This window comes from Triplophysa rosa, linkage group LG12 (assembly GCF_024868665.1).
Source record: "Triplophysa rosa linkage group LG12, Trosa_1v2, whole genome shotgun sequence".
Lineage (NCBI taxonomy): Eukaryota > Metazoa > Chordata > Actinopteri > Cypriniformes > Nemacheilidae > Triplophysa > Triplophysa rosa.
In genome coordinates this window covers 16,264,387-16,278,218 of record NC_079901.1, presented here as the reverse complement: position 1 = coordinate 16,278,218, position 13,832 = coordinate 16,264,387, and the positions used below count along the sequence as shown (strand labels likewise).

General features: G+C 38.0%; 1 protein-coding gene across 1 annotated transcript in view; it reads left to right on the top strand.

The window, feature by feature from the left end:
- Positions 1–241: 241 nt before the first annotated feature.
- The window catches only part of ranbp10 (RAN binding protein 10), a 37,729-nt gene continuing 24,138 nt past the window's right edge, over positions 242–13,832 (top strand). The window contains exons 1-3 of the mRNA XM_057348174.1: positions 242–581; positions 12,009–12,120; positions 12,936–12,988. Coding sequence (XP_057204157.1) covers positions 383–581; positions 12,009–12,120; positions 12,936–12,988 — 364 coding nt within the window. The 5' untranslated portion in view covers positions 242–382. The remainder of the gene's footprint in view (positions 582–12,008; positions 12,121–12,935; positions 12,989–13,832) is intronic.

Here is a 13,832-nt window from a genome sequence, read left to right as displayed (position 1 = left end):
TTATTAAATGCCTGACTATAAAAAAACATAGTTTTGGGATTCAATTGAGATAATAGTCGAAACCAATAATATGGACACATTGTTTTTGAGCTGTGTTAAAAACTACAAATCCTACAGTGCGTTATACACCGCTCTGCTCTTTCCGACGGACTGAAATGTAATTATTTATGGGTCATGTAGTGAATGGCACTTCCCTCATGTCATCAGTGTGCACTGCGCAGGGCTTTGTGCTCAACTACAGTACCCACACGTCACTGTAGAGCGGCTGGTTATCCGGGGATATCTCACCGCTGCTGTTTCTCCTCAGACTAGCGCGCTCTCCTTTTTAGCGGATTGGCACAACAGGGTAGGATTACTAGTAGGAATAAAAGCATAACCAAAAATGGCAGAGCTTGGAGCGGGGAGCCTGCTAACAGGAGATCCTGCTTTTAATTATCAAGAGCATGAGCTAAACGAGCGTTTGAAGCGGCTGTACCCGGCCGTGAATGAGGAAGAGACCCCCTTACCCCGATCTTGGAGCCCCAAGGATAAGTACAGCTACATCGGGCTCTCACAGAATAATCTGCGGGTGCATTACAAAGGTATACAGATGTGACACACGCTACAACATTGCCGAGCTGTCAGCTCCTAGGCCTTGACAATCCCGGTGATAATGGGGGTTGTGGTTAGCTACACTCCACGATCTAGTTTGAGCTGCTTTTTTCCGTACCCTTCGCTTTGTTGTACAGAAAGAGGAATGTCCAAACGGCTTGACATTTAGCAAACAATGTCAGAATTCGGCTAGCTAGACTAGTTTAGGGTAAGTTACATGCACGGCTATAGAGTCCATCGCGTCAGTTCTGCTTTTGGACACCCACCTCTACCTATCGCAATCCCGAGAACATAAATTGTTTTTGCTTTGCCAAGCGAACTCGCACGAATCCGTTTTGGTGAATTAGTCGAGGCTGGCGTTAGCTAGCCACAGCAGAGCAATAAAGTCAGCTAACCAGCTAACGTTACACCTTAATATATTGCATTGCAAATCGCATGTTTAGTTTACACCGCATTGCATAAGCGTATTTGTTATCCGCTATAGAGATCGGATGAGGACTATAGTGGCACGCGTCACACTATAAAAAGCTGGAAATTAACTTTTGTATTTTTGTGGGTATTTTTGTTACTCTACGCAGCAACTTGCGTCTTTTCATGATATTTCTGTATTTTACGAATAATACGCATCTAATGAATCGCTCGACGCACCAAATTCATTATCACAGTAAATCCGAATTCCACAGCCCTCGCTGTGTAAACAATCATGGCGTGACTGCGACCCAGTCAGTTGCGTCAGGGGGACTCTGAAGTGACCCAATGCAGATACACTTTGTTGAACAACTGTGTACATGCTTAGAGCATACACAATAAAGCAGTCTATTTTAAGAACCATCACTAAGCACAATCCATATGCGTTCTCTGCGGCTTTTATAACACCCAGCTCTTGTATACGCACATACATGAAGCCATTAGGCTTGTATAAAGGCTGTATTGTGTTGTCAGAACAACACAGACCCCGGTTATGTTTAGTTTGGGCTCACTTGCTGGTGAATGGTCACTTTGAAGGCACCTGCTTATGATTACATTATGTCGTGTGTCAGTGGCCCTGTTGTGTAATGCAGTGGGATGTTGACCGTTTTAGGGTCACTGTAGCTGTTTATCCTACACCATGTGTTATTCCATCATGACAGCTGTCAACTAGACGATATGATTATCTTAGTGCTTATGGGACTTTAACGTTTATAGTAATAGTTTAGTTAAATTTAGCAATGAACAATAGCACATTATTTTGGTAATGTAACGTTGTACATTGCTTTGTGTTGGTGGAAAATTGTACCTCATTGGCAAAGATCTTCTTTCAGGGCATGGGTATGTTTACCACTGCTTATGATGGTTGATGCTAGCTACGTATTTTGTATTGAGAACTGCATATGTTACGAGTAAACGTTGAAAGGTGATGTCATGATATTGTTCTTTTCTCTATACGTTTGGAGTTAGGAAGTGTGTTTTGTATTATCTTTATGCCATCAAAACTAAATGGCTGTGATTAGATATGGATGAAAATAATGTTACTCTAATGTTTATTCATTCATTCAAACTTTAGTAGAATGAATATGCGCATTGCACATTTTGTTACAAAATATTTAAAACAGCTCAGTTTGTTTCTTCTTAGATCATAACCATTCTCTTGTGATGATCCATTTTAGTTATTTTTGTACCTCAACCAAACTCAGTGTAAGTCATGTTGAAAGATATACAGAGCAATGTTTATGCTATGTTACATTATGTTAGGTTGGTCTTCATTTAGGAAGTTCCAGAAAAATTAGTCAGTCTTGGCATGACGAAACAAGGGGAAAATACACCAGAGGCCCATCCTCTGTCTGAGTTTTTAGCGTGGACCTCTTTTCCGCTCTATCACTGTGATGGAGCTGTTGGCTCCTTAAAGGGATACTACACCCAAAAATAAGAACTCTTATCATTTATGCACTTGCATGTAAAACTTGTAAGTGACTTCTGTCACACAAGAAGATATTTTGAGAAATTAGTGGTTTTGTCCATACAATCAGTCAATGGGGTCCAATGTTATTTTGTTACCAACGTTCTTCAAAATATCTTCATGTTCTTTGTTTTGCTGAAGAAAGAATGTCAGGTTTGGAATGACATGATGTTGAGTATTTGGGTGAATGGTCTCTGTAATGAAGAGAGGAAATGTTTTTTTAAGCATAGCAGTATACACCGTATTCTGTCACTACTTTTTGTAATATGATTTATGCAAGGAAATAATGCAATCAAATAAATAATTTCAAATATAAATCAGGTAATTTGCCAAGATTCTTGCTTTATATGTGGTTTGGAGGACTGCTGTCAGTTTCCTGTGGCAGCCTGTTGCTTCTCCAAGCTCATTGTAATGTTTGCCTACAAAGGGGTTTGGGTTGTCTGAGGAACCCGTCATGCATGATCACTCGGTGTGATGATATCACTAGATTCCCCTAGTAGTTCTATGAAGCTGTGAATCCTTCAGCACAAGCACAACACTTCCAATCTTCTCTTTCTCTTTGTTCTCGCATATTGTAGATTTGATATTATGGGTGTTAGCTGTAGCTTTGTACTACTGACATTGTTCCCCTTACATGTTTTGACAGAGACTCTTAAAGTCCCCATGATCTCAAAAATGACAAAGTTTTTAGGTTGGTAAAAATATGTTAGCCCTAATGTGCTTCAAAACATTAGCAAAATTCACATTTTGTAAAGATATTAGTAAAACTTATAGGCTCTTGCGCCAATACGGTTCAACAAATTTCTTATGACATCATTCCATACTTCAGTTTATCATTGGATTCCAGGGTGTGAAGTAAGCAAAATACTGTTCGCTATTTTAAAAGGCCCCACCCAATTTCATGTTTCAGTGAAAATGACTTTTACCCAATAGCTGTACAATTCTGTGGGGCCAATGTTGTGTGTGATTGTTTATGTAAAAGAGAGACTGTGGATAATTTACCTGTTATTTTTTCCCACTTTTTAAATTTATACCTAATTCTTATTTTTTTAATAAGTTACATTTAATATGAGTTTGACCATTTTGGTAGTAACTCATAAAACAGTCTGGGTAATTTTTCACAACTTCAAATGGATAAAAACAGAAATAATGGTGACAGAAATAATGCAATGACAAATAATATAACTTAGGGCTGTGCATGATTAACCGAAATATATATCACGTGATTTATGCACAGCTTGTGAGTGAAGTACGGTAAAATGCTGCTGCACTCGAAAGCCAGAGGGCGCTCTTGTGCAGAAACTCCAAATACGCACTGCAAAAGAAGACCATAACACACGTAGTTCTAGGAAATGCCTAAGGACATGTTTTTTTATCACTGTTCCTCAAGCCTCCTTAGGTATTTTCATGATATATTTATAATGATCATGTTTGACGGGTGTTGCTTTTTTAAAGGCACGTTATAACTAAGCGACTCAAACTTGCACTGTTTTTAGATCAAGCAGCATTCCTACTGATCCCAGAGATCCCACGGACAAGCTACGCATAAAAAAATGATCGATGCCTTGCATAATCGAGCCAGCTTGATTTCAGCATGATTTATTGGTAATCGCGATTAATCAAACTTACATGTGTATGATGTGTTAAGTACAAATGTATGCATGACATCTATGATGTAATCTTATCTTACCAAACATTTTTTGTGTATAAATGGATAGTTTACCAGCAATTTTTTTTTGCCATTCCTATATTCCTATATTTTTGCCAAACCTATGATTTTCTTTCTTCTGCAAAACACAAAAGAAGATATTTTGAAGAATGTTAGTAACCAAAGAATATTGGCCCCCAATAACTTGAAACTATTTCTCAAAAATCTTTTGTGTTTCACAGAAGAAAGAGTCATATACAGTTTTTAACCACATGAGGATGAATTAATAACTGTAGAATTTTAATTTTTGGGTGAACTTTCCCTTTAACCTTAATACTACATCCTACATAACTACATACTACAATACGACATACGTGCTACGAAAAAATTTGACTGTGCTAAGAATAAATTAGCCAGTGTAGCACGCATGCGATACTGTTTGGCAGGTGCATAGATAGTGCCACTTGTTTGTGTGAAGTGCGTTTGTGGTTGTACTTGTTTTGTGTGTGAGGTTAATTAATGGTGCACCACTATTTATTTTCGCTTTTTAGTTTTTGCAATAAAAACTTTTCTGGTTTTCTGGCTGCATCGAGTCCATTGATCTAGAACCCTATGATCTGTGCGATGTGGGAAAACATGGAAATAATAACGAAAGCTGAATTGTAACGTTACTATTTAAATATGTCCTCTTCTTGTTCTGCGTGTCTATGAGCGAATGAGTTGCTCACTTTAACATGTTAACGTGACACTCGTGGATTTGTCTGTATCTTACTATAAGAGGACACACATGAACTTCATCCACAGAGTTGTTCTAAGTTTTTTTACTAGCATTTCACTGTTTGAGTGAAGCTACTGTCAAACACACTAAATCAAGTGAATTCACGACGACCAGCCAAAATAAAAATCCACTTAATTTAAACCAGATGATAAAATAATTAACTTGTAAATTTATAAACTGTATTAAATTTATAAACGTAGTAAAAAACACTTTAGTATACTTTAATATTTACTATGTAAGCTTCACATATACTATAGTACACAATAATTAACTGTAGTTTACTGTAGCAAATACTACGGGTGTGACAATATATCGATACGCCGATGTATCGTCGTCCTTCTCCGTGCGATACGAGAATCGATACGCTGCGCCAAATATGGAAATTTTAATTAATAATAAAACAAGACGCTCTGAATATATTTCCAAGCGTTATTACATCATGGCTCCACTGGGTGGTGCTTAACCCGCAAATGAGGGTAACGTGAACAAACTAGTCTGAGAAAGAGATTAGGATTGCGTGTAAAATAAATTATGCTCCATGCATATTTGTGAATTAATGTTAATGTGCTTAGATTTAATGGTGCAAAGTTGCTGCACTGAAATGTTTTTTTAGGTTTATTTTATTTAAGCTGGTTAACACGAAGATGTTCCCAGGTTTAAATAAGTGGCTGTTAAATTTAGAATTGTGCCAGTATAAAAAATAAATGTTTTAAATGTGTCAGTTTACAAAGATAATGTTTTAATGTAAGCATAAAATGTTTAATTTACTTGAACTATTACTCATGTTGGTAATATGTTATTAATTTACTGAACAAAGTTTTGTGGACTTGAATAAAGAGACAAATGTTGCACTTATCCTTTTCATGGGCATTTTGTTTTCATAGTTAGGCAGATGTGGTGATGTATCGTTATAGAATTGCCAAACAATATACCGATTATCATAGAATTGTCACACCATGATATTATCTGTATCGTGAGCCATGTATCGCGAACTGTATCATATCGTGATGTACCCTATGATTCCCACCCCTAGTAAATACTATAGTATAGAGTATTTTTATGAACAAATGTATTTACAACTGAATAGTAAAGCATTGAAAATACAGAACTCAGAAAAACAAAAAATTATCTGGCCCTAATGTATCCATTTGTATAACATTAATGTCCTTTTTCTGTTACCTGTGTCTATTTATGTGATGACCTGCACTTGTGTTTTTTTAATGATAACAGACCTACACTTGTGCTACAACTGTTTGGCCTGTGCTACAAAACTTTAAAACTCTGTAGCACCGGTGCTATATGCAAACAAAGTTAACGTACAGCCCTGCATATACGTCCAGACAGGATAATGTTGCATTACAATTTTTTGCATATGGAATCTTTTAAATATAGCTTTCATATATGCAGTCATGTTTTCTTGACCAGGTGAAACATGATTTATACATTTCTTTACAGTTTTCAGAGATTCACCCTGGTGTCACATGAATAAGAGACACTTTTATGCCCTAAAGAAGGGGTCACCAACTAGCGGACTCCGGTCCGAAAGCGGACCACGAGATGCGTCCGTCCGGACCTCAAAGCCTTTTGACATAATAAATAAATGAACGCCACATTATATTCTAATGCAATCAAATTTATACCAGTCACATCAAGGTCCGCTCAGTAGCAGTTTGGGTCCCACGGCACCACGGACAGTTAACATATGCGGCGCGCACTGTTGCTACGTTCAGACGTCGATGAGTGAAGAGAGCCGAGACATAGAGACAGACTCGCTGCACAGTGCGCAGACGTAGCTCTCAGTGACTGAAAAACAATGTCCTTTTCAAAAGTTAGAAAAGTTGACGCTGAAAACCATGTTTTCCGAGATGAATGGCTCGAGAGATTTGCATTTATTCTTCCTGCATCGACATGCACAAGGCCGGTTTGTCTCATTTGCTCGGACTCTGTTGCAGTTGTCAAAAGTGGAAACATTAAACGGCATTATGAAATTAGACAGAGACACTATGAAGAAACTTGCCCGCAGCAGTCCGAGGTAAGGACACGGAAAATAGATTAGCTCAAAGCCCAGTAGGAGCGATCTACACGGGTCCTCCCTCACTCACTCACTCACCGCCCAACAACGAGCATAGAATGTTCCCTAAGAATACTGTGGATCTTAGGAAAACATAACAAGCCCTTTACTGATGGGAAAATAGTAAAAGAGTGCATGGAGGCTGCGTGTGAAACACTTTTAGAAGGAAAATAAAGACATGAACTAAAAGAAAATATTAAACAAACCCCCCTTTCAGCTGCACCAGCCACAAGAAGAGCTGAAATGTTATTAGAGGATGATCAGTCACAACTTGATGCTGCTATTTGTTCATCTCAGTTCAGCAGAAAACAACACTTTAGTTTTCTTTTAAAGTTGTTAATGTTGAAATGAATGTATGTTCAGTGCAGGTTTAGAGATTAGGGCATTTTGCACATTTTGCTTCATTATATTGTTGTCAGACATTGTAATGCCGTCGTATAGATATGAAAAGACATGTTTATGTTTTTAGGTATTTAATTGTCCGGACCTCGGCTGGTAAGGAGGGTTCGTTTACTGGACCTCAAGCGATTTTAGTTGAAGACTCCTGCCCTAAAGAGTTAACCAAATTATTGGCTCGCCCCATCACAAAAACAAGTGAAACACTCAGCACATAAATAAAGCTGTGCTATTGCAGAACATACCATGAAATAATGTCCTACACAGGATTACAGCAGCGCTGTAACACGCAGCAGCCCTGTGATTATGCGCTGCAGAGGAGGACTTTGTACAAAAGCCATTTGTGTTTTGTGCATTAAACATGTTCGAGAGAGAGAGACAAGGAGCTAAAGAAGACGAGAATCACCCATGGTTGTATCACTCTTCTGGGCTCCTAGAATGGCGTGGTCATGGCGTGATGTATTAATAGATTTGAGTGTGTGAGCAGGGGGCGGGGAGGAGCGTGTACACATATGTGCATTTGTGTGTGTGTGTCTGTGTGTACGAGTGAAGAGAGAGTCAGGAATTTGCACATACAGGGTCGCCTCGTCTGCCTTTACTTTGGTCATGTGAGCTGGGGATATAAATAGATCTTTAATGTGTGTTATTGATTAATTGGCAGGCAAGCCTATTGCGGCTTGGTAGCAGGACTTGGGATGCTATAAATAAAGGTGATTTATATTATTGCTGTAATCAGAGATGATGATTATGGGAATTAGTTAATCAATTTTTTTACACGTATATGCTTAAAATCACACAAACACACAATGATCAGCAGACAATGTTTGGCAATGTTTTTCAAACTGTGGCTGAAGTTCCGGTGCACACAAACATAATTTCATACAGAAAATGATATACATACACACATACAGACAAGTTGTGACAAGTGATAATTCACCCATAAATGAAAATTCTGTCAGTTCACTTCTATTGAACGGACACAAAACCAATGCAAGTAAAAGGGTCCCGTCACTGTTTGGTTACCAACATTCTTCAAAATATCTTCATTTTGTGTTCTGCAGAAGAAAGAAAGTCATACAGGTTTGAAATGACAAGAGTTTTAATTTTTGGGTGTACTATCACTTAAAAGGAAGAGTTTGCCGGAAAGTGAAAATAACCCCAAAATGTACTCACCCTCATACCATCCCAGAGCTTCCTTTCTTCAGCTTAACAGAATCAGAGTTATATTAAATTAAATTAAGCTAAATTAAATATTATTTTGGCTTTCATAGCTTTGTAAAACCATTGAATGGGGTCCAAGGTTTTGAAGCTCTTAAAAGCACAACCATCCATCATAAAATAAATCTCTGCAACTCGGGTAGGTTAATAAATGTCTTTGGAGCAAAAATATATATTTGTGAGGGAAAACTATTAATATTTTAAGCTTATTTATGATGGATCGTTTCAACCATTACATCACATATACATAAATCTAAACAGACAGCCCTGCATGCTAAGTTCAAATACGGCGGTATGTTGAAGCTGACTGATTCTTGCGTGTCTCATAATAAAACATTCATCATGACGAAACGCACAAACAGCGAGTCACGAGACACACAAAAAGCAATTTAGTCGACTGTTAGTGTAGTATGTGTGGGTGCAATATGCACACATTCCAGACATCCGTCATGTTTAATTGTCATGTGACCTATATGTTCTTTGACCTATGACCTATCGCCAGAAGTAAAAAGCTAACATGAGGCTATAAACAGACCACACCATGGTCACTCGATATCAACGTCACTACCACCAAGCCTCTGACAACATTTTTTAAAAACACGTTCCCTGATAAAAAATTACTTCGTAAATGAACCTCCATCCATGTTTTTTTTAGATTTGTGCCCATGTTGATTTTTAAGTGTAAGGAGGTTTAACGTCCCAGACAACGTCTGTAGTCGCTTTTATCAACCGTCGTTTGAACCAGAAGTGCTAAAACTCGCTTTTGGTTTTTGCATACAAAAATAGGTCATCCCTGCGGAACTCTATTAAGAGCCGTGAGAGTTCCTCAGGTGCCGTTAAAGGCCGTTTCATCGGACGTACGCGCCTAGCCTGAATTTAACTTCCGGACTGTATTTGGTTATCGGTCTGGATAATAAAACAATTTATTTAATTTGTATTCATTTTAATTAATATTAATATTTCATTGTATATTCATTGTATGAAAGTCCCCGTGAACCGGAAGTTGCGATCGTTTTTACTTCCATACTTTGACGCATTTCCGAGTGAAATGGAATTTTCAATGAGAAAAATAGTAAGCGTGGCTTTCGTCTTTCTCTGCTATTTGATTGGCTGTATAAAACAGCCGTTGAAATGGAACTTGCAGCAGACTGACAGTTGAAGGGGAGGAGTTAATGGATGCTCCGCCCAAGCCATCTAACATAGGTCATTTAAGATGGATAGTTACTACAGAACGGAAGTGCATTTTTATATTTTAATTGAAGATTATGGGAGCACACGATTTTTGAATAGAGAATGATAAACTATTTAAAATAAATGCTGCAATATTTCATGAAGAAATATGCATTGTAATTTTTTATTTCACTGGGACTTTAAGTGAAATTAAAACTACTCAACAGTTGTAGATTCTTTGCGAAGGTTTACCGGAAGTGAAGTTTGGGCCACATAACGTTTGTTTGTTGTTGCCGCTGAAACCATCTATACAACATAACATAATCACATTGAGTACATTCTTGACACCTACATCACTAACGCTCGAAAAGAACAGCCCTCCCCACAATTTTACACTATTTTTAATTTATTAACTTTAATTTGGCAGCTCCTCAGTTCTCATACTGAGAAATCTCAGCAGAAGCAGTAGACCATCCGGGTATTTCTCGCCTACTTGCACATTGAGATTTTGGACATACTATGCATGCTAATTTGGCTACTGTAAAGTATGGAAGTAGACAATTAGACCTAGGCTTGGTGTCTCCCATCAGGTGGAAACTAGGGATGGGCGATATGGCCCTAAAACTTTATCACGATAATTCCTGGTATTTCTTGCGATAACGATAAAAATGACGATATATCCATAATGTCATCCACCGCTGTTTTTTGCGTCAAGTGATAGTAGCTGCATGTAGTCTAGACCCTCAGAAAAACAAATATTATCAAAAAGTAAAACTTACCCCAAATCAAACAGCTCCTAAAATATACCTACAGTGTTTTTGTAAATATAAAATGTAATAGTGAGATTCGACTTCAAAAGTTTGTAGTAAAGAAAAGTTAAATGAACTAAAGCTCAATAAACACATCATGTCATACCTAAAACTGTATATATTCTATTGTTGGGTGGAAACAATCGATCGCATCACGCTGTCAATCACTCTCTCTTGAACTGTGTGAACCTTCTCTTCTCACAGCAACATACACTGAATCTGTCTATTACTCGCGCTACAGAAAGAGAACAGAAAAATGCGGGTAAAAGAAATCTAATTAAATAATCCATGCTTTTATACGCTCATAAACGTATTTAAAATAACGTAATATAAACTCGCATTTGTACCGTATGTAAACAGGCAGCAGTGCTGTGCGCGCTGTGTCGCTATGAAAGCACATGTGGGCGCGAGCTGCGCACGGGACGCTCCGTTCATCCTGTATATAACAAGCAAGAAATCATACTAAACTATTTGCGCACGCGCACATAACATCTAACGAATGTTTAAATAAATACTTTTAGCCAAACTAAATGATGTGGTGTAACGCATTATGACTATCAACGAATACTTAACAAACGAATTAAATAAAACGAAAGTGAAACTAAACATTAACTCGGACGCATCTACAGTGCCAACCTAAACGAGATTTAGAGCTTTAGTGCAAACTCTTTCTCAGCTTCACGTCCGCCCTCCGCTATACCCGTTTTCACTTCACATGTGAGCTGTGAATGGGTCTCACAAAGATATCTACAAAGAGAGGGGATGACGTCATCAACTAGAATTTATCGTTTATATCGCGGGAAGACTAATTCCTATCGTCTGGGGAATTTCTACCGGTATATCGCAAACGATATAATATCGCCCATCCCTAGTGGAAACCACTGCATGTGTTGCTGCCGATTACTTGTGATCAGTTCATCTGAGACAGATTTTAATACCAGATGTAAACAGGATATTGCTGTGCCTTTCTGAAACACTTGTTTCTGACTGGACAGTCACATTATCCAATGACCCCATCTATTTCTGATATCTCAGAATGAAGTGATATTCATCTAGGCTATATGAGGCTGCTTTACAGGTAATAATGCCAAGTGAGAGTTGTTGTTGTAGTGTCTGTACAGGGTCTCAGAGCTTTTATGTCAGCATTCTCCTGAGCTTTCCCCCTACCGTATGACCATATGTCATAGGCTGAACATGGTTGCCATATCTAACATAATTTGGCAGTCAGACACATTGATAACCGCTTAGATTTCGGAGGCATCGCTGACAATCCTTTATAGGCACCCTTAAAACTTAACCGAAAAGTTGTTATTTATGCAAACAGTCATTCATACCAGAGGCTGTGTTTGGTCAGTGACTCATTTCTCTCACTGTTTCCGTTCTGTTCACAGGCCACGGAAAAAACCACAAGGATGCAGCGTCTGTTCGGGCCACCCATCCCATCCCTGCCGCTTGTGGCATCTACTACTTTGAGGTGAAGATCGTAAGCAAAGGAAGAGATGGGTGAGTTTCGACAGCTTCTAGTTGAACACGTATATTTTAAACATTTGGGACCACAAGAAATATATGTAGTTCTTCTACTTGAGCTACAGGTAATAAAGAAGGCACCTGTAGATTAAGAGGCCGTTTACACGAGACCGTTTTCAACTAAAAACTGTAAACTTTTTATGCGTTTTGGCTGCTCATTTACGCGACAATGGCGTTTTTGAGGACTGAAAACGCAAAATTTTGAAAACGGGTCTCAAACTACAAGTTTTTGGAAACATTATCGTTTCTGTGTAAACTCTGAAGGCGGCGTTTTCCAAAAACAATGTCGTCATACGCATGCATATTACGCGCTCAGTCTGTAGGCATGCGCGAGTATTCCCCAAACAATAATGGCGGCCTCCATGCTGCATGTTTGTACTACGTGACATTATTATTATCATTTCTCCAGCAAAAAGTAGATTTACTGCACCACTACAACAAGCGGAGACATAGCATTTACATACACAAACTATAAACATACATACGCCGACAACGTTTATTAAAAGCACTTTTACCTTAAAACAGGGTATGTGTATGTGCGCAGGCACGTAGTTTTCCTTTATATCGCAACAGCGCCATCCACTGGCCTGGCATGTATAGTAAAGCATTTTTATTTGTTTTCCCAGATCGTGTAAATGCAGATCGTTTTGATAACGCTGTCATGTGTACGTGAAACTTTTCAAAAACGCAAAGGAAAAGGTTTTCCCTTTTTCATCGTGTAAACGCACTCTTAAAGAGTTCATAATTTTTAGTAAAGTTCACCTTTGTTTTCTATCTCTCTGTGTTTGCAGGTACATGGGAATAGGACTGTCTGCCCAGGGGGTGAACATGAACAGACTGCCTGGTGAGTTTGCAAAAGAGAGTTATGTTTGTGCTCGTATGTACACTAGGTGATGAGTTGTTCTCCATGGGTCATGGCATAAAGATGCACTTGTCCGGTTCCCAAACTAGTTCTTTTAAACAGATTCTTTTAGTTGAACTGCTTAAACCAGTACACCACTGGTTTATCGAAATTAACAATTCGAAAAATAATCTGATTTTCCATCACTACGTACGTAGTAGATGCAAACTCACTACTGGCTTTTTGTTTTGTTTTGTTTAATTTAGTTTAGTTTAGCTCAAGAGAGTTGATTCAAAAAGGTACATGGAAAAAGTAAACCACAGTAAAATCTAGTTTATCTTCTCATTGATGTTGCCTTGCTAATGAAAAGGAAAGTGCAATTCAGAAAGCACTAGCTATTCCATTTTGATTGAAGATGCAGACAAACATTTATTATTCTTTGCAATAGCATAAGCAGATGAAACATGCACAAGAAGACAAATAAATAGTTTATACCTTAATAATGTAAATTTCATTTAGGCTTCGACTATATTTTTGACTTTAATTGCATTTCTGCATTCTCTTTGGTTGAATATTTTCATTTCTTATACAATTTACAATCTATCACAGTCAGACTGTAATTGTGGTCTGAAACATGCCTCAACATGTTCTAAAAAGAAAAAAGCAACTGTTCTGTGACCTTGGAAACGCTGAGACATCTCAAGGTTTTTCTTTCTGTGAATCTCACAAAATAACCGTGCAAGGTTTTTTCCTCACAAAGTTCCTAAATGAAAGAGAGAGAAAGGAAGAAGACCTAGACCTCATTATGTGTTTTTCTCAATGGGTTTTAACATCCAGAATATTCTGA